The 19,827-nt window shown below is 50.0% G+C and overlaps 5 protein-coding genes across 6 annotated transcripts; 1 reads left to right on the top strand and 4 right to left on the bottom strand.

Moving 5' to 3' along the window:
- Nucleotides 1–403: 403 nt before the first annotated feature.
- On the bottom strand, nt 404–3,236 carry PGI1 (glucose-6-phosphate isomerase). Its single transcript, XM_066128700.1, has 5 exons — nt 2,941–3,236; nt 2,014–2,569; nt 1,389–1,922; nt 1,209–1,315; nt 404–1,129 (listed from the first exon to the last, which is right to left on the bottom strand). The coding sequence occupies exons 2-5, from the start codon at nt 2,511–2,513 to the stop codon at nt 609–611; spliced, it is 1,662 nt and encodes a 553-aa protein (XP_065984820.1). The 5' UTR covers nt 2,514–2,569; nt 2,941–3,236; the 3' UTR covers nt 404–608.
- Nucleotides 3,237–4,131: 895 nt separating this feature from the next.
- TrAFT101_009566 (uncharacterized protein) lies at nt 4,132–6,312 on the bottom strand (the record flags this gene model as incomplete). Its single annotated transcript, XM_024909800.2, has 4 exons — nt 4,132–4,335; nt 4,406–5,937; nt 6,011–6,139; nt 6,291–6,312. 4 exons carry the CDS (start codon nt 6,310–6,312, stop codon nt 4,132–4,134), a joined length of 1,887 nt encoding a protein of 628 aa, XP_024761497.1.
- Nucleotides 6,313–8,344: 2,032 nt separating this feature from the next.
- TrAFT101_009565 (uncharacterized protein) lies at nt 8,345–11,875 on the top strand. Its single transcript, XM_024908106.2, has 4 exons — nt 8,345–8,666; nt 8,817–8,901; nt 8,971–10,432; nt 10,502–11,875. The coding sequence occupies exons 1-4, from the start codon at nt 8,649–8,651 to the stop codon at nt 11,505–11,507; spliced, it is 2,571 nt and encodes an 856-aa protein (XP_024761499.2). The 5' UTR covers nt 8,345–8,648; the 3' UTR covers nt 11,508–11,875.
- Nucleotides 11,876–12,109: 234 nt separating this feature from the next.
- Nucleotides 12,110–13,219, bottom strand: TrAFT101_009564 (uncharacterized protein). The gene has a single exon (XM_024908107.2). It carries the CDS (start codon nt 12,857–12,859, stop codon nt 12,290–12,292), a length of 570 nt encoding a protein of 189 aa, XP_024761500.1. The 5' UTR covers nt 12,860–13,219; the 3' UTR covers nt 12,110–12,289.
- Nucleotides 13,220–13,627: 408 nt separating this feature from the next.
- Nucleotides 13,628–19,402, bottom strand: TrAFT101_009563 (uncharacterized protein). 2 transcript variants are annotated; one of them, XM_066128699.1, is made up of 3 exons: nt 19,082–19,402; nt 18,623–19,006; nt 13,628–18,546 (listed from the first exon to the last, which is right to left on the bottom strand). In XM_066128699.1, exon 3 carries the CDS (start codon nt 18,512–18,514, stop codon nt 14,270–14,272), a length of 4,245 nt encoding a protein of 1,414 aa, XP_065984819.1. In that variant the 5' UTR covers nt 18,515–18,546; nt 18,623–19,006; nt 19,082–19,402; the 3' UTR covers nt 13,628–14,269. The 2 variants fall into 2 exon arrangements, with proteins under 2 accessions (XP_065984819.1, XP_065984818.1); XM_066128698.1 differs by having other exon boundaries at nt 18,627–19,006.
- Nucleotides 19,403–19,827: the final 425 nt, after the last annotated feature.

The following is a 19,827-nucleotide window of genomic DNA, read 5'->3' as shown; positions in this document are numbered from 1 at the left end:
GTGTCTGCCTGTCTGTCTGCCTGCCTGCCTGCCCCGTACATGTGCATCCTGCGCCCCGGAAAATAATAATCTGAGTTAATTACTTACACATGCTTCTGGTGGTGTGAGACTTCATGTCAAGCGTATATAGTAGTTCTACCACTAAGGTAGTAGTAGTATATAAATCCCAAGTATATACAAGTACTGTACTTTTCAATTCTTCTTGTGGAGAGCGGCTAAGTACGAAGAGGCAAGGCTAAATGCCAGATAATACTCGGGTGAGAGGTATTATTTGTCGTTGAACGTGTTATACGGCTCGTTTCCCCGTGATATATGGTCAAATGCCTCAAGCGTACAGTCAAACCACATGCTTCTCATTTCACGACGTCATGCCGACCAATACGACAGCACTACACATGTCACATTTCCAATATCAAGTCGGGCTACTCGTACCGATAATAATTCTAGCTCTGTAGGAAACTAGAGCATGTTTTTGATCTCTTTCATTAGTAATTTTCAAGTCTTTTAGATGCTAACTTTCGTGTTATGCTTTGTCATCCCAAAATCTCTTTCCACTCCCCCCCTTTTTTTTCCCTCCCTTCTTTTTTTCTAATTCATATTTTGACTATTTAAATCTTGGCAAACTGCTTGAAAGCTCCAATCAGGCCACCGGTAGAAGCGTCGTGGCCCTCGCCGTTGCCGGGCTCGTCGAGCTCCTTGAGAATCTTCTTGGCAAGGACCTTACCCAGCTCGACACCCCACTGGTCGAAGCTGTTGATGTCCCAGATGGCACCCTCGACGAAAGTCAGGTGCTCGTAGTAGACAATCAGAGCACCCAGCTCAGCCGGGCCGATGACATCTCCCACCAGGATGGATGTAGTTGGTCGGTTGCCAAGGAAGCGCTTGTGAGGGATGAGATCCTCAGGGGTACCCTCAGCTCTGAGCTGGTCGTCAGTCTTGCCGACCATGAGAGCCTCAGCCTGGGCAAAGTAGTTGGATGCCAGCATCTTCTGGTGCAGGTTGTCGTGGATGGGGTTGTGAGACTTGGCGGCCAGGATAAAGTCGGCGGGGATCAGCTTGGTGCCCTGGTGGACAAGCTGGAAGAAGGAGTGCTGGGCGTTGGTGCAAGGCTCGCCAAACAGGATAGCGCCTGGAAAAGGCAAGCCAGTTAGTCTTGTGCACTTCCATGACACAGTTCCCGCTGTAGTTTAGGGAATGCCGAAACTCACCAGTGGTGTACTTGGCGGTAGAACCATCAGAAGTGATGGCCTTGCCGTTGGACTCCATGGACAGTTGCTGGAGGTAAGCAGCAAATCGGTGGAGGTACTGGTCGAAGCTAGAAATGAGAGCTTCCAGTTAGTGATTTGTGAACGAAACAAATTTCTCCCCACGGATTAGCAATAACTTACGGAGCAACCAGGTGAGTCTGAGCCTGGAAAAAGTCAGAGTACCAGACACCCAGCAGACCACCCAGGACGGGGATGTTCTCCTTCAGGGGAGTCTCGCGGAAGTGCTTGTCCATGGCGTGGGCACCGCTGAGGAACTTGTAAAAGTTGTCGTAGCCGACGTACAGAGCAACGCTCAGGCCGATAGCGCTCCAGACGGAGTAACGGCCGCCAACCCAGCTCTCGAAACCAAACATGTTGGCGCTGTCGATGCCGAACTTGGTGACCTCGGCCTCGTTGGTGGACAGGGCAACAAAGTGCTTGGCAACGTCTCCCTTGCCGCCAGTCTTCTCGAGGAACCATGACTTGGCGGTGTTGGCGTTGGTGGTGGTCTCTGCGGTGGTGAAGGTCTTGGAGGCAATGAGGAAGAGGGTGGTCTCGGGGTCGGAGGCCTTTAGAGCCTCAGCCATGTGAGTGCCGTCGATGTTGGAAACGAAGTGGAGGGTCATGTCGGGAGCGCCATAGTGCTTGAGAGCTTCAGTGACCATGACAGGGCCGCTGTACAAGACATGGATGCGTTAGCAAAGCTTGAGTCTCACTCACTCACTTACTCGGGCTCTCTCTTTCACTCGGATGAATTCAGACTCACAGATCAGAGCCACCAATGCCGACGTTGACAATGTTGGTCAACTTCTTGCCGCTGAAGCCAGTCCACTCGCCGCTTCGGACCTTTTCAGAAAACTCCTTCATGTGCTCCAGCACGCTGTTGACGCCGTTGGGGCCGCTCATGACGTCCTGGCCATCCACCTTCATGTCCCAACCGCCGACATTTCGCAGAGCAGTGTGGTAGACGGCGCGGTTCTCGGTGAAGTTGATCTTGTCGCCGCGGAACATGGCATCGCGCTTGCGCTCGACGCCAGCCTGCTCGGCGAGCTTGACGAGCAGGTCGAGGGTCTCGTTGGTCAGGAAGTTCTTGCTGAAGTCGAAGAGGATGTCGGCCGAGACGCCGGCGGCCTTGAAGGTGCGCGAGAAGCGGCCGAAGCGGTCGGCGTCGGAGGCAAAGGCCTCCTTGAGGACGAAGTTCTTGGCGACGTCGTCGCGATGAGCCTGGAGCTCAGACCAAGCGGGGAGGGTGTTTGCCGGAGCCATTGCGAGGTCTGTTTTGTGTTGTGTTGTTTTGTTTTACTCTTTAAATCGCTGGTGGTCTGGCAATGGTTCAAGCTGTTAATAAAGACGCCGGGATTGATTGCAATGGAACAAGGATCAGGTCACCACGTCGACTAGACTTGGCGTGTTTGCTCAGGTTCAACTCGGCTCTCCAATTCAGCACCAATGATGAGCTCAAGCGGCAGCCAAGAGAAGCCGATGGGAAGCAGCAACCGCAGTATATAAAGAAAGAAACAAAAGACAGCTCGGAGCCATTACTAAAGCTCCATCTCGGCCATCGCGGGCAGTGCGGAAGCTCCTCGTCCACGTCTGGGATGGGATGCCCGACGTGGTGGGGGTGGCGCAAAAAGGACGAGACGGAGCCAGCGAGTTGCCCGGCTTTGGAGGAGACGAAATGACTCGAACTCACCAGCAGAATAGCTGTTGCTCAGCAAGTAATTGGCGAAAGTAAGAGCTCGGGAGATGCCGCTTGGACGAATATCGCTGCCGGGGGTTGAAATGCCGCAACAACGAAGGCGAGGTTTGTGTGGCTTTGCAGCTTTTTCTGGCAGATGGAGGGGGGAGCTCTGCTGGTTGAGCGAGCTTGAGCCACTGCCCCTCACTGATGACCTCACTACTGGCTGCTGGGAACTTTGCGGGAACTTTGCGCTGGAACTTGGCGGCCCGCTGCAATTGGCTGGGTGCTTACCAAAGCGCTTAGCTCAGCGGTTGCAAGGCAAGGATATGGAGTTGATGCAGTAGAAGGTAGAAGTAGGCATGGAATACAGTAGATAGTAATAGACTAGTACTTATAGTAATAGCAATAGTAATAGTAACAGTCATGCCATTGTAATTAAATGCTTCGGATTCTGCTACGTTGGATCGAAATTGTCATCCACTTGTAAACTCTTACAAATACCATCCCCGCCTGCCTCCAATACCCTCGCCATACATGAAGTCCTGTCCCCCTTTGCTAGTATTGGTGGGGGCGTATGGGAATTATACACGTATACACGTGCTATCATCCCGCAATTTGATTCAGCTTCAACCAGCATGGTTCTTGATTTCAACAATTTGCAATAATACTACATCTGTAGTTTATCAGTTGCCTGGCTACCTATCTCTTGACACTTACAAGATAGGCACTTGCTGGTAGACAAGACGGGATGCGGAATTCGCCAGCCCTGCGCTTTTCCAACTAGCTGCAATCGCTACTGTCACTCTGGCGGCAGAGGCAAACAACAAAAGTGAAGGGCTGAAAAAAAATCAACTCCAATCATGATTCCTGCTAAAACTCCATATAACATGTGGTTCATCATGCATTGTTTCAAGCCAAATATAGACCCGTGCCTCGAATCTCTCCTTCACCCATAACGCTTCCTCCGCGTCGTATCAACTTCGCTAGCCTTGATGAAAAAAAAAACACGGCGGCAAGATGCTGGCGTCCAGTTCTCTTCTCCCTCTCCCTCTTCCTCTCCCTATTCTTCTTATTCTTCGTCGTCATCGTCGTCTCTGTCCCCATCATCTTGCTCTGCTTTTTGGGGCTTCAAATCCATGCTTCTAGTGTCTAGTCTCAACTCAAAATGGTATTCGCCGAAAATAAAATGCTGCCCTGAAAAGCTCAATTGTCCTGGAGACTGCCCACAAACGAGGGGTCCCTAACACTTCCGCCGGCATCCCCCAAGCCCGCAATGGGGCGGTTATAGCTGAATCCCTGGAACTGGTCCTGCATCGTCTGTGATAGCATTGGCCCGTCTACATATGAGTCCTGGGGAACTTCTCCTGTGAAATCCGCGTCAAAGTTGGTTGTATCCATGGCATCCGCCTAAAAAAAAATTTCAAGTCAGCCAGTCAATTCTACAAGGACTCATCAAGTCGAGTGAATGATAACTTACTACGCTGGGCTTGAATGTAGGCTCGTACTTCCGCTGGAGGAGCTTGCGCCAGTCAATGTCGTGGAAGAACGGGTGGGCCTTGATCTCGGCCGAGCCATTAGCACCAAGTCGCTTCTTCGGGTCCCGGTTAAGCAGCTTGGTCAAAAGATCCTTGGCAGCCGGGGGCACTACGTCAGAGAAATGCAGCGGCTCGGACAGAATCTTTCTGTACATTTCGTTGGTATTCTCGTCGTAGAAGGGGGGGAGGCCAGTCAACATCTCGTAGAGCAAAACGCCCAACGTCCACCAGTCGACCGTCTTGTTGTATCCCTGGCCGAGGAGAAGCTCGGGAGCGAGGTACTCTGGGGTACCGCAGAATGTATTCGTTCGGTCCTCGTCCTTCATGTCCAGCTTGCAGAGGCCAAAGTCACACAGCGCAATGTGGCCCTGGTAATCCAGCAAGATATTCTCCGGCTTCAGATCTCGGTAGATGACGCTAAATCCGTGCAAGCACTCCAAAGCGCACAGAAGCTCAGCAGTGTAGAACCTTGACCTGTTAACGTCAAAGCGATGTTCCTTCTGAAGATGGTGGAACAGCTCTCCTCCGTTGACAAATGCCAGGACAAAATACAGCTTCTCAGGCGACTGGAAACTAAACTTGAGGGGAACGATGAAGGGATTGTTGATCTGCGCCAGCACAGATCGCTCAGCCAGAGTATGGGCGACCTCTGATCGAGAGATGATGTGCGCTTTTCGGATCGTCTTGAGTGCGTAAATTCGGTTGGTGTCCTTCTTGCGCACCTGCATGACCTTGCCGAAACTGCCTTTGCCCACCACCTTTAGCAGCTCAAAGTCTTCAATCTTGAGCTTTCCAGCTCGTGTCTCCACGAACTCAACCCCAACCTTGATCTTGCCCGTGCCATACTGGACGTCAACCCACTCAACGCCAGAATGGCCCTCTCCCTTTTGACGCTGGGCATCAGACGCCTTTTCGCGATCCTTCTTGCTAGCCTTTGCGTCGTCGGCTCCATGCTGTCTCTCCTCAAACTTGGGGTTTATCCGGGCGACGCCCAGGAAGATATCTTGGCTTCGTCCCGCCCCAGGGGGGGCAGCAGGGTTCCGCATGTACAGATGAATCACCAGCTCTGTCACTCTTGAAACGTCAAACTTGTATTGGGTATTTGAACCAGCCCACAAAGGGTTCTCGGGGTTTCCTTCGACCGAATTGACAAACACCTGCACCTTATCGAAGTCGATGAGCGCATAAGGCATGTATTTGCCGGAAATACGTCCGTGGTTGGTCGGGAGAAAGCCGAAACCGCCGCCAGAGGAGTGCGGTCTCGCGCCGTTGCTATATGACCCAGCAACGCGCTGGGAATCTGGGCGCACAGAGCCAGTCAGGGCGCCGCCCGAGGAACGAGAGCTCTGGTGGCTGGATGCGAAGGCGCTTCTGTGTTGCTCGGGCAGAGAGAACCCCTGGCCTTCGTGGATGGTAACGACCAAAATGCCGGGCTTCTTCACAACCGGCGCCTGCGACAGGGCCTCTGCGCCGCCTATATGGATTAAAAAGGGCAGTCAGAATCAGAACAGGCATCTAGGCTCCGCCAATTGCCGGGTGTAGCTTACCAGGAACAGTTTCGCTGGTCGGCGTGGTGGCGCCTGGGCTGGTCCCCTTTTCATCTTTGTCGGTGATGGTGGAAGTCGACGGCGACCGGGAAAACGCGCTCAGCGGGCCGAGGTGCGTGTCCTTGAGCTCTGCGCAATTCTAGTCAGCTTCATGGGATGGGGAGAACGAGAACCACGGCCAGCGAGCAGCCAAAGGCGAAGAGCATCGTGTCCAGCGCGGCGCCGAACTAGCAGCGAGCTGGACAAGACATCGGGCGACAGCCAAAAAGGAGAGACATACTCTTGGTCAGCTTCCACGACATGGTGACGGTACCCGGCAAGACCGCTCGATGGAGGGGATAAAACGAAAAGGATGGGCGCGGATAACAGAAGAGAAGGGAAAAAAGACGGAGGCCAAGGAGCGAATGCGATAGACGATAGACGGCTGCGAGATAAGGCAGCTGACGAGGTATCTAAAGGAAGCAGCCGCTTTTGATGGCCGGCTGCAGAAAGCAAGGCGCAGGACGATACGGCCGGGCGTGTTTTGGGTTCCAGCTCAGTCCAATCAAGTAACCCCGCAGACCTCGAAACCCGCGAGAACCCACCCGCTCCAGTTGAGGGATGAATGGCTGGGGGTTGGTTGGCGGAGGGCGGGCCCCTATTTTGCTGGGATAATAGTAGTATTGACTAGCAATTTGTCTGTGAAGATGTCTAGGAGACACGCGATGCAGCGTAGATGAAGTCGCAGAGCAGAATCACGGGAAGACAAGCAATAAAGGCGCGGCTATGCTGCAAAAATAACGAGGAGGGGAATCGTAAAAGGGCAGTGGCGGCGGGAGGAGGCGATAGACGATTATATAAATGGATCGCTGTCTTTGCACATAACGAGGCCTGGATCATCAAGCCAGGAGGACCAGGAGGAGGCGAAGCAGCCAAGGAGCAAATCTGGGGTGAGTGGCTCTGAGGGCCGCTGGAGGAGCACTAAAAGTTGCCGCGCGGGCGCTAGACACACTGTGCGCTGTAGGGGAGAAGGGTCTCGGGACAGTGTCTGTGCCGGACTGCTTATCGCTGTGCAACACGGCGTTTCAGAGGGTGTTGGCGGCGATGGCACAGTGCAGGACCCTTTTGTTTTGGCGATTCAGTTGAGCCGTCGGTGGGTTTTACAGGGCCTCTTGTCCGTGCCCTCTTCTCGCTTCGTGTCATGAACCTTGTTTAGAGAGCGACTTCAGTTTTTCGGCCCCTTGCCATCGCGAGTCGTTGTGTTTGGAGGCAAAAAACTGCACTCTTCTTTTTCGCCCGTTGAATGCACAGATAGCAGATAGATTCGATGAAGCACTCAAAACGTTGACCAGCAGTCCCTGGACTTGACGCTGCATAGTGCATGTACGTCATTGATATGCGGTTCCTGGTTCCACACCCAATGCTCCATAGCGATGGCAACCAAGATGCGCAGCCACATCTAGACACCATTGACACGCCAGCGGGTGCGTAATGTGTGCACTTTTTATAGAATCCATCTAGGCGCAAATGGGGTTTCTCCATCGGCAGCGCCTAATAAGAACTGGTGTGCTAAAATCCGTGTTCTCGCAGTGCCACATGCAGCCTCGTTATCACATGGGTGGCTTTGTATCCAGCACCTTGTATAACACTGATATGTTTGCTACATACTCTATAAGCTGTGTTATCTACCTACATATAGGTAATGTGTAACTTCGATTGTGGTCGGACATCTACCTGTACACAACAGCAAGGACAGTCTCTGCCGGGCTTTTGGCTGTTTCTACATGACTTTTCAATTCTGTAAATAACTGTTATGAGTAGATACCTAATATGTATTACTAAGTTAGCAGTCTTTTTACTTGAATCGCAACGCAGCATAAGGGACTGCCCTGCCCCAAGTACTGTATTTCTGCCCCCTCGTTTCAAGGCACATAATGTCAGATTATCGATATCTAAAATATCTACCATTTTATATTGGACCCAATATCATTCACCAAATACGGCAATCGAGCTGTATTCAACGATATTTCGTCGCTTCAATTCAGCGTGCTTACCCTGGAGCTCTCGAAATTTGGAGCCGCTTTTCCCCCTTTTCACCAGTGGGCTGAAGGCGAGCGTGCTAATATGGTACCTCCGCAGCGGGCTCTTTTTTGTAGCCACGTCACGCTATTTGCTTGTACCCCTTCTATCCCTCCCACCTCTTGGCCCCTGGCACTAGCGACAAAGCACATGTATCCAGGTACGTACCTCTCGTTGCCAGCAGCTGTCGCGCTGATGCCTAAGAAACCAGGCCCCCACCACGTCCCTAGCTGACCACCTGGCAATATACCTGGCTCGGACTCTCGATAGCGCCAGCAGGACACATTTTCGAGAAGCTGGTCAAGCCCAATTGAGAGCTGCCGTGTCTGCTGCGAATCGACCCCCGACGACGACAAAGAGCTCCAGAGACAGCAGACTCTGCCCGGCTCGCCCTCGGCCAGCAATTGTTCCATCCACCAACCATCCACCAACCCTCCGCCATACCATTCCACTGCCTCGGCGTCTTATGTGGGAGGTCGTCGAGTTCGATTCACCCCGCGCTCTACTTTCACCCACGCCACCTCCCTTTGCCTTGGCCATACCAGCGAGACCGGAGCCTTAGAAGGACCAACCCGTCAAGATGAGATTGGACGTCAAGGTTAGTTCCCGACACATTGGGCCCGTACCTTGCGGTGTCCACGCTGCATACGGGATTCCCAGCTGCGGATGTCGTCGCAAGACGCCGGCCCAGTTTACCGCTTCTACAATCTCGCAACCGTGTCACTGACCATGAGCTTCACAACAACAGCGCCAGCTTTACGCTCGCAGCGAACGAGTCAAGGGAATCGATTTCCACCCTCAGGAGCCATGGATCCTCACCACCCTATACAGCGGTATGTCACAGCAGCCTGAATCGAGCGGCCGATTCGACTCGCATCACTAATGCACTCTCCTCTCTCTAGGCCACGTTAACATCTGGTCATACGAGACACAGCAGATTGTCAAGTCTTTCGAGCTTACAGATGTCCCCGTACGAGCTGGTAGATTCGTTGCGCGAAAGAACTGGATTGTCTGTGGATCAGACGACTTCCAGCTGCGAGTCTACAACTACAACACCTCCGAAAAGATTACCTCCTTTGAGGCGCACCCCGACTATATTAGAGCCATCTGCGTTCACCCTACGCTTCCATTCGTCCTGACCGCCTCAGATGATATGAGCATCAAGCTTTGGGACTGGGACAAGGGCTGGAAATGTGTCCAAGTCTTCGAGGGCCACAGCCACTATGTCATGGGCCTTGCCATCAACCCCAAAGATACAAACACCTTTGCGTCAGCGTGCTTGGACCGAACTGTCAAGATCTGGAGCTTGGGGTCAGGCACCGCCAACTTCACCCTCGAGGCCCATGAGACCAAGGGAGTAAACCACGTCGACTACTACCCCCACTCCGACAAGCCTTACCTCCTCACCACCTCCGACGACCGAACAGTCAAGATCTGGGACTACACCACAAAGTCTCTGATTGCGACCCTCGAGGGACACACCAATAATGTCTCATTCGCCTGCTACCACCCTGAGCTGCCCGTCATCATCTCTGGTTCAGAAGACGGCACCATCAAGCTCTGGCACGCCAACACATATCGACTGGAGCAGTCATTGAACTATAGCTTGGAAAGAGCCTGGTGCGCATCTTATCAAAAGGGCAAGCAGGGCGTTGCAGTTGGTTACGATGATGGTGCTGTGGTGATCAAGCTGGGACGCGAGGAACCGGCTGTTTCAATGGATCCCTCCGGCAAGCTGATTTGGGCAAAGCAGAACGAAGTCGTATCCTCCATCATCAAGGGAGATGCTTCTATTAAGGATAACGAGCCCATCACATTACCAACCAAGGATCTAGGCACCTGCGAAGTCTATCCCCAGACGCTCATCCACTCACCGAATGGCCGATTCGTCGCCGTGTGCGGTGACGGCGAATACATCATCTATACAGCGTTGGCATGGCGAAACAAGGCTTTCGGATCTGCCATGGACTTTGTGTGGGCGTCAAAAGAGAACAGCAATGACTTCGCCATCCGAGAGTCGCCCATGAGCGTCAAGGTGTTTAAGAACTTTGTGGAGAAAAGCGGTGGCCTCGACGTTGGATTCCAGGCTGATGGTCTTACGGGAGGCGTTCTGCTGGGTGTAACTGGCCAGGGTGGTGTTTCCTTCTTCGACTGGAACACTGGTGGCTTGGTTCGCAGAATTGAGGTAGAGCCTAAACAGGTCTACTGGTCAGAGAGCGGCGAGCTGGTGGCTATTGCTTGCGAAGATACGTTTTACGTCTTGCGCTTCTCCCGTGAAAACTACATCGAGGCTGTGCAATCTGGAGAGGTTGAGGAAGATGGCGTCGAATCAGCCTTCGAAGTCATTACCGATATCAACGAAGCGTAAGTATTGATGACTCTTCTGTCTTCCCGTTTTGTTGGTAAATATCCGTTTCTAACATTGTGATATAGCATTCGCACGGGTGAATGGGTTGGTGACTGCTTCATCTACACCAACAGCACCAACCGACTCAACTACCTGGTCGGTGACCAGACCTACACCATCTCTCACTTTGACAAGCCCATGTATCTCCTGGGTTACATCCAGAGAGACTCTCGCATCTACCTTGCCGATAAGGATGTCAACATCACCTCCTTTGCCTTGTCACAGCCTGTTCTCGAATACCAGACCTTGGTGTTGCGCGAGGATATGGAGACGGCTGCTGAGCTACTGCCAACTATCCCTGCCGACCAGTTGAACAAGGTTGCGCGATTCCTGGAAGGCCAAGGACACAAGGACCTTGCTCTGGAAGTGGCAACCGACCCTGAACACAAGTTTGAACTCGCATTGGCACTGAATCAACTTGCTATTGCTCTTGAACTGGCACGACAAGCCGATGTCGAGCATAAGTGGAAGACTGTGGGTGATGCGGCTCTGACCGCTTGGGATGTCAACCTTGCTGCCGAGTGCTTTACACATGCCAAGGATCTCGGCTCCCTCCTTCTGGTATACTCATCAACAGGTGACCACGAGGGTCTCGCCAAGCTGGCCGCTCAGGCGGAAGAGGCTAACGCTCACAACGTGGCCTTTTCATCCGCCTGGCTAGTCGGAGATGTTGACCGATGTGTAGACATCTTGACCAAGACTGGACGGACAGTAGAAGCTACTCTGTTTGCCCAGACATACAAGCCTAGCCTAGCGGCAGCCGCAGCGAAATCATGGAAGGAGAACCTGGAGAAGAACAAGAAGGGACGAGTAGCCAAGCTGATTGGTGTGCCGGATGACGATGCGGAACTGTTCCCCGAGTGGGATGAATGGCTAAAGCTGGAGAGCGAGGGTGGCGTAGCCGCCGATGTCGATATGGCGACACCTAATAGCAAGAGCGAAGAAGAGGAAGAGGCTGAGGCCGAGGCCGAGGAAGAGGAGCAGGAACAGGACGAAGAAATGGAAGAGGCTAAGGAGGAGCAGGAGGAGTAAAAAGGCACAAGAGGGGAAACCAATCGACTATTTTCTAGATGGCAGATGGCGTAGAAGAGGGATTTTATGTGAATATGATTCTCAGCTGTTGTGTTGCGTTATACACTGCACCAGAATTTTCTATTATAAAAAGCTGCATGGTTGGGTGGTTGATTGTGGGTAGTTTACGGGGACTATGTTTGCTTGAATACACTAAAACAGATATTAATAAGTTTGATTGATTTTGAGCCTTGTGGAGTTGTGCTTGATGTGTATCATGGCGAGTAAGACTTGATGGGGCATGAAGGAAGAGTGTTGGCCGGCAGCAGTTTAAGCATAACTAAGGCTCTGTAGTTTCTTTTTTCTGATCGACAGCATTTGATCTTTTACCCTTTTTAGGAAATGATTATCTTTGTTTGAAAAGATTCCGTGAGCCATGAAAATGTTAAATAACTTGGTACATATTTCGATGTGTTTTGTGAATGCTACATGCCCCTGACCAAGGCAAGTGTTTTTAGTGTGCGACATTCGGGCCGTCGCTCATTCAGGCATCACTTACACGAAAAGCGCAAAACAACTCATCACAGTCAAAGTCAATTCACCCCAAACGAAACACGTAAAAATGGTAATTATGCGAAGCTGATGATGCAATGATCGCCATTGGTATTTATGTATTCATTAAAATAATTAACGTTCAAGATGTCGTCCATACTCAATAAAGCGTGAATTCAGACATGTCTATACCCCCCCTTTTCTTCATTGATTGAAAAGTGCCCCCATCTGTCTATGAAGTTATAGTCCGTTTACAGGACAGCGACAAGACCAGCAGCGGCCAGGACGGCAAGACCCATGCCAGTCTCACGAGCACCACCGGCAGTGCTGGTGCCAGACTTGGGAGCGCCAGTGGCCTTGGAGGAGCTGGAGCCCGTTTGAGCAGCGCCAGTGGTAGCAGCACCAGTGGTAGCAGCAGCGCCAGTAGCACCGGCGGCGGCAGAGAACAGGCTGTTGCTGCAGACGGGCACGAGGCTGGTGTAAGAGGCGAGAGCAGAGCAGTCAGAGGCGAGCGAGGTCAGCTCATCCTTGTGGCTGCTGAACCAGGACAGCACCTTGGCCTCGTAGGAGGAGTAGTCGGCGCTGAGGCTGGAGGCGATGCTGATCTTGCAGGGGTCGGTCTGCGGGTGCTCGGTCAAGTCGGAGACAATGGCCGGAGGAGGCGTGGGGAGGGACGAGACGATGCTCAGGGCCTCGGAGGCGCACTTGCCGGCGTCGTCGTTGGAGGTGGAGGTTGCGCGAGGGAGGAGGGCGCGGACGTCGAGGGCGGCAGAGGCCGAGGCGACGAGGGAGAGGATGGCGATGGCAGAGGTGGAACGCATGGTGGGCGGTTTGTGAATTAGAAGATGGTATTTCAAGTGAATGAGTGAGTGAATCTCTTGGAGCGAGTGAGTGAGTGACTGGAGTTGAGAAACTGCAAGACTGTTTCCTGTCAACTGAAACTACGGGTCTTGGCGCTCTATATATACTGTTACTGCTGCGTGCAACTACAGGCTAATTCTATTAGTACGGCAGTAGAAATCATAGCTCGCGTCTTGTGTCCTGAAGGAAAAGTTGTTAAACTGCTTTCAATGCAAAGCACGCCACGACCTCTCCTGCCTCTCCTGCTCAGCCCAGCTGGGGGGTGTTTGAGTGACGCTTCACCGGATCCAGACTTGGCGCAAAGCCAGTGCGTCCCGTAATGTCGCTTCTATGCGGCAGCTGAGCCTGGCAGCTTCCAGCTCGGCTCCGCTATTACATGCCTAGCGTAGAATTTTCTTACCGTTGATTGAGGTTTGAAGGGGGTTGAAAGATGATGGAAGGAAAGAAAAAAGGGGGCAGAGCCTCCTGATGACTCTTCTGGCGCTAACACGTTTTGAAAGCTGAGAGTTAGTTTGGAGCGGATAGTATGGATGGGGTTTAGCGGCGCGTTGAGGCGCTGTATGGTGAGATTGGAGTTGACGGGACGGCTTCGGTGAGGCGTTTTGTTAAAGAGTCAACATTGGACAACTAACACGTGATGCTGGTTTGTAGAAGTTATGGGTGTATTTGAATGTGAAGTTGACAAAAGCATAACTACGTAATAGTTTCTAATGATGGATGCGGTAGTATGTTGATTGTTTGTATAAGTGAATGGCAATTATGCCTTGCTTGACGTGTTAGATGCAGTAGTATAGTTTGCTATCGTCTGTCTGCCTGAGCTAACTAAGGTATGAACTAGGACAAAACACTGGGCGGTTTTCGGCATAGCTTCAACGAAGATTTACACGTAATTTCAGATGCATGAGTGGTTTACGAAATGGTAGCATTAGTGCTTGGGGAAGAAAGAATGAAAGAGAATGAGAGGAAGTCTGCATGGCTGTGACTGCGGCCCGGGCACTACCTAGATAGTATCTAGTAGGCATTAGGACTATCACTAGGACTTTTAGGCACGACTAAGGGCTCTTGTCTCGTTTTGGAGAGTTGCCGGCTGACTTGACAGCGGTGGACGGAGGTGACCAGGGTTATTGGATGAAGCAAAATGGACACAATTATACCGTGCTTACTTGCAGCTAATTTGCCATGACATAGGACAGCTTTTGGCATATTCGCCTATAAAGTAGGAATGCAATAATTTCGCCGTACCTATGGATATAGATTAGTTTACCATACGAAAGGTATAATGACACAAGCAGAGCAACACTCAAAGCTGAAGCAGCCAATCTTTGGTAGACTTGGTTACTCCACGGTTTATCCATTGTATAATAAAGCCATCAAATTGAATCTGCTGCTGCTCCTGTAAAGATGGCCTCAGCATGAACTCTCTGGGCCCACCAACCATTACACCCCTTGTCCGCGAGCATCTGTGGATTTTTTCCATCTGCATCAACAGCTTCGATATTTGCCCCACGGCTGACAAGCAATTCTATATTATCTAGACATTTTGATTTTGCTGCCAGATGCAATGGGGTGCGGCCGTTTTCGTCTTTCTGATCGATCCTTGCTCCAGCCTGAAGGAGTTCATGTACTATCCCTGCGAACCCTCTTAGCTGAGCAGCTGAATGTAGTGGTGTTGACCCGTTGCTGTCAGCGGTATTTACATCGGCACCAAGTCCAATCAGTACCCGAACATGCTCTCTTATTGATCCTTTATAACCAGATTTGACAGCAAGATGCAACGGAGAGCAGCCATTCTTGTCTCTGGCTTCTATGTTCGCTTTATGCTTAACAAGCACTTTTATATGATCTTGGCGGAGCCAAAGAGCAGCGCAATGCAATGGAGTCCAGCCTTTAGAGTTTGTTTCGTCAACCCTGATGTTGGGGATGGTCAGAATGAATGACATGACCTGAAGATTGTCGCTCAAATAAGATGCTTGATGTAGGGCCGTCCCCGATTCTGTTTGAGCTCCTTTATGGACGTCTGCTCCGTGTTCCACCAGATACTGAACAATGGCCGCGTTTCCCGTCTGCACGGCAAGACCCAGCACCGTATTACCGCGCCGAGTCACACTTCCTACGTTGGCGTGTCTGTCAGTGAGAAGCCTCACGGTGCTTTCCTTCTGCGCTTGCACGGCATAATGTAGTGGCGTTTCCTGATCTCCCGTCACGGCATCTATGGTAGCGCCCACATGAAGAAGAGCCTCCACGACATTGTCATGGCCCTCACGACAAGCTAAGTGGAGTGGAGTTCTGCCATATCTATTTTGGGTGTCTACATTGACGCCGCTACTAGCCAAACTTTGTATAACGGGTGCGTGACCTGCCTCGGCCGCAAGATGGATCGGGGCTTGTCCAAACGCATCAAGTGCTAGCTTTTCGATTTGTGGTATTTGTGGTATGGCGAGCAGTTGTTGCACGAAGCTGTTCTGGCCGCCTTGGGCAGCAAGATGAAGGGGCGTTCTGCTTTTGCTGTCTATTGAATTGGCACCCTCCGCTAATAATGGATCGATTACTACAGCCTCTCCGGCAGTAGCAGCGAGATGCAGAGCTGTTCGCCCCCATTTATCAAGCAGCTTTCCACAGCGGCGTTGGCGTAACAACTTGATAGTTTCTGGATGCCCATTCAACGCTGCTAAATGCAGAGCGGTTTTACCCCCCCCATCCATGGCATCAATGGCCGCCCTAAACTCCAGCAAAATTTCGATCGTCTCTAGGTGGCCCTCTCTTGCCGCACAATGGATGGGCGCTGTGCCATCATGACTTTGTGCATTAACCGAAGCACCCTTTTCGAGGAGAAGTCTAGCCATCCATGTATTCCCAACCCAACAGGCGTAGTGCAGCGGCGTCCACCCTCGAATATCTCCACCATCAATTTTTGCACTAACCTCAACGAAACTCCGAATTGCTGCTTGACATAGAACGATTGCATCTTTTTTGGTTGATCCCTGAATTTCTCCCAATTTCTCTGTGTTGACGTGACCGTTTGCATCATAAGTAAAAGTTGCGAAGTAATGGAGCAGTGTCCTATAAAATACGTCTTGTGCTTTTGCAACCTCGCTTGTCCACCCCTGTTCCGTCGGGTCCTGAAGACCAGACAGGAACTCTTCTTTGAATATCTTCGCTGAAGTAAATAAAGATGTTTGATCTTTCGAAGAAACATTAATGCTGAACTTTTTGGCGTGTTTTTGCCACCCGTTCTTGTCCTGGAATTCGTATAGCACCTGTAAATAATTCCAGAGATCGCTACTGACGCCGTTCATTCTCTTATTGAACTCTTCACTGATTTTTTGCAGAATACTCTGAGTATCATCGACCTGCTCGCTCTGTCTTCGTTCTATCTCATCTCGTACGCCGTTTAGAAACGCGGCCAGTACGGCAATAGCCTCGACATAGGAGTAGCTTTCGACACCAAAGCTGTCTATGCGATCACTGAGCCACATGTAAACTTTGCTCGCACTTTCCCATTTTTGCAATCTCTCGAACTCATTCGCACGAATTCGAGCCAGATATACAATACCGTTTACTTCCGGCAGTTTCTGTTGAATGCACAGGGGCGAAATAACGCTGATTAAAGCATCATTTGTGCTGTATAACCCGCTGCCTTGAATAGCTTGAGATAATCTAGATATTGTGTTATTATATAATGAAAAGTTTTTCCAGGAGCCTCGGCCTTCAGTAACTTGTGCATGCAGGTCTGTCTTGCCCCTGATAGGATGTTTCAGTGATTTGATCCTGGCCCATATGAAAGTTGAAAATAAATCCTTAGCATGTAAGACTTCCAACGAATCTTGAAAGTCTATAGCAAGTAGAGAGTTGTTTATTTTTTTATAATCTGAATCTCTGCTATCTTCTTTTGATATGTCGAATTTCCAGGTTGAGTCTTCAAAGTTGAAAGATTGAAGCTGTGGATGACAGGGGACATTATCATCTTGCTGGTTGCGTATACCAAAGCCAAAGATTCTTGAAACTTGAATCTCAATCGTTTCATAAGCGCCAGAACCAGAATAAACACTCTCAACTGCGTCGACCTGTTTGCTCCTTGAAGTATTAATCTTGTTGCAATGAGAAGTAATGAGCTTCATATTTGTGACTGTCAAGACTCTAGGTCCATCTGCGGGTATCCACCACTCAAGATGTCGTAAAAGAGGCATTGTCCGAAGGCCAAGCACTCTGATTCCAAAGTCTGCAACGTTTCCTTGTACACGCGGCCACCCATCATCTGAGGGTCCACTAAGACTATTAGCAATTTCAGCCATTGATCCAGTCTGTCGCTCAAAACTTTTGAGGTAAAAGAGGCTCAGTGATAGCGCAGTCTCGACCTCTCCAACATTTGCCTTCCATTTATGGCCGCGTTCCTGTATATGAAATCGCAATAATTGTTCTTCTTGCTCCCCAATTCGAATTCTATACTCCCAAGAATATTGAGTTTTCTGATTTTTTTGATATTTCAAGTTATCATGCAGAATATTCATAGTTGCTTCTATAGCCTTCGTAACTGCTATGGCCTCTTGAGATACTAGACTCCGCCAGCCCGCAAGTTTTGCGAGATGCCGACGAATTACATCAAATTCTTGAGCATCAACAGAACCTGTGTTTTTACTCTTTGATCTCGCATCGTCATCGTCCTTTCTGTTGGTGGCAACACTAGCTCTTCCTTCGGAGCTACCTGATTTTTCATTGGTGATGTCGCGCGGGCATTTATACCATTTTGCGTTTTTCAGGTCCCTGAAAGTATCCGCAAACCAATCGAGTTCAAATCCTGGAAGAAGAGGTTCGGATATTATGGGAGTTGTTAACCCGCGACGAACCCACGCCCTCATAGCTGTCATTATGAGGACTGCAATCAAGGAGGCAATAGAAACAGACCAGTGCATACCTCGTATGCCAATAAATTGAGCAAAAAAGCCAATTAAACTGATGACTGCCCCTATTATCGTTTTGATCTCTAAGTTAGACGCATCCCAAGCTGATATTTCGTTCTCTTCGCTGTTGACTATATTTTCGTCACTTTGCTCTCCAGAGACTTCATTAAGCTCATTGGCCTTGGTTGTCTGATGTCGATCCACTCTACTAGAAGAGATAACCCTTGGTTGATCCTCCCTGGTGAAGAGGGCAAAAGATTTAAATTCCTGATCGCCAACCATTTTTTCTTGTTGTAGCCATACCAGCCGTGCCTGCCAGCCTTCCGCTGGTGTAAAGATTTCCTCCTTCGTACTGCTTTCCACCACGTGGGAGCAGATGAGTATACCGATATTTAAGAGAACCGTACCGACTAGAGTAAGTGGAAATGCATATCTGCCAACGGGCTCCCCATTTTTTTGAAATCTTGCGGTAATTTTAGAATACTGAGTGATAAAGCTACAGTATACCAAAACGCCAATTTGCAAAATTATCCCGCAGCAGGCAGTGAGATAAAGCTCACCTCGACCAATATTTTTTGAACGATTGTGCGAGATATTCGGCGCGGCATGTCGCGTATTTCTTACGATGATAACCTCATTTTTTGGCTGTGGTGGCGCATCGGAGCTATCTTCGTTCATCTCATAAACAGTGCCAAAGAGCGTTAAATGAGGTCGCATTTTACCCCAAAAGCTATTCTTGTTATTTAAGGCTAAGTAATTTTTAGTAAGTAATGAATTCAAGTCGAGGAAAGAAAAGTTGGCGCATGTGCATAGGGGCGATATTACCCACAGCTCTTTTTGATGTAAAGACTGGCTTCTTCAATTTCCAATACCCTCACTGCGGGATTCTCCGGCATCCCTTCGCTAGGTACTAAACAAATAAATTCACAGATGGGAGCTGATCCGGCGCAACGGACTACATCTTTTCCGTTCCAAAGCTCGCAGACTTCTTTGGAAGTGGAGGACATAAGCTCCAATTCAGCCGAAGCGATGTTTTCGGTTGCCCGTCCAATTAAAGCTTTAAGCCATGACGGACCACCAACCCTTATCGCAGCGACAATTATCGTGATGATGCCGAGAGGCGCTGTCGCGAGAATAATGCACTCAGACCATCCCATGGATTGGCTGAGGAATTGCATGGTAACACGTTCTCCAAAGAGAGCCAATAGTCTAAGAGAACACATATGATTAGAATACCAGCCGGCAAACCGAGTGTTTCCTTGGGGTAGGGGAATAATCTCTTACGGGCCAAGGTCCGAAAATAGATTATTAGAGAAATCATCTCCGCTGTCTGCGGCAACAGACCCTATCAATAGGATATGAAGAAAAACTAAGACGGTGAGCCAAAACATAGTTTGGATCGTTCTTTATGGTCTGAAACTTTGCTGTTCAGATGATTCGAGTCAGAGCTACTTGCAAGTGACATCAAAATAACAGAACACGCCGCTTTGGCTGATTTCTGTTGTTTTAAAGTCAATGACGAGTGATTAAAACAGCCGTTTTGAACCCTTTTAATAAGTGGTTGCAGAGGTGATAACGCGGAAAGCAATGGAGCCCTAAGCACTGATGCCCTACAAGATTGAACCGGTCAATTAAACTACATGTATGTATGTACATGTATCTACATATATACACGTATACAAGTGTGCGTCTCGAAAAGTCCTGACGGGTGGTCATGAGACACTCTAACATTTTTGATAATTGGCCAGTATAGTGCTCTACTTTACGTAGTATTTTGTTTCGACTGTACATGTGCTAATTGTAATCCAAGTCTCAGGCGCAGCCTGACGCATCCAGAATACCTAATAGGAGCATTAAGTACACCCGTAGACCAGCTCCCCTATTTTCAATTGGTTAAATAAAGATTGCCGAATGCATTGACGTTACAACACTACTGCATGATGAGTTGGCGGATCATAAAATCTTCGCCCATGCAGTAAAATTCCCTTTTATTCGAGAGCATCTCATCTATGCTCATTAGGCTACAAATG

This window comes from Trichoderma asperellum, chromosome 6 (assembly GCF_020647865.1).
Source record: "Trichoderma asperellum chromosome 6, complete sequence".
NCBI classification, from domain to species: Eukaryota; Fungi; Ascomycota; class Sordariomycetes; order Hypocreales; family Hypocreaceae; genus Trichoderma; species Trichoderma asperellum.
The sequence above is the reverse complement of the archived record's forward strand: the minus strand, read 5'-3'. Positions and strand labels throughout refer to the sequence as shown.

What these genes read in the sequence shown, in the direction of transcription:
- PGI1 (XM_066128700.1), bottom strand. Translation starts at nt 2,513, where the DNA reads ATGGCTCCGGCAAACACCCTCCCCGCTTGGTCTGAGCTCCAGGCTCAT. An exon ending in GGCATTGGTGGCTCTGATCT is followed by an intron (nt 1,923 to 2,013) that starts GTGAGTCTGAAT and finishes TGTCTTGTACAG; the next exon opens with CGGCCCTGTCATGGTCACTG. An exon ending in CAGACTCACCTGGTTGCTCC is followed by an intron (nt 1,316 to 1,388) that starts GTAAGTTATTGC and finishes TCTCATTTCTAG; the next exon opens with CTTCGACCAGTACCTCCACC.
- TrAFT101_009565 (XM_024908106.2), top strand. An exon ending in CCTCACCACCCTATACAGCG is followed by an intron (nt 8,902 to 8,970) that starts GTATGTCACAGC and finishes TCCTCTCTCTAG; the next exon opens with GCCACGTTAACATCTGGTCA. An exon ending in ATTACCGATATCAACGAAGC is followed by an intron (nt 10,433 to 10,501) that starts GTAAGTATTGAT and finishes ATTGTGATATAG; the next exon opens with CATTCGCACGGGTGAATGGG.
- TrAFT101_009564 (XM_024908107.2), bottom strand. Translation starts at nt 12,859, where the DNA reads ATGCGTTCCACCTCTGCCATCGCCATCCTCTCCCTCGTCGCCTCGGCC.
- TrAFT101_009563 (XM_066128698.1), bottom strand. Translation starts at nt 19,188, where the DNA reads ATGTTTTGGCTCACCGTCTTAGTTTTTCTTCATATCCTATTGATAGGG. An exon ending in CTATTTTCGGACCTTGGCCC is followed by an intron (nt 19,007 to 19,081) that starts GTAAGAGATTAT and finishes GTGTTCTCTTAG; the next exon opens with ACTATTGGCTCTCTTTGGAG. An exon ending in TCTTTACATCAAAAAGAGCT is followed by an intron (nt 18,547 to 18,626) that starts GTGGGTAATATC and finishes AAAATTACTTAG; the next exon opens with CCTTAAATAACAAGAATAGC.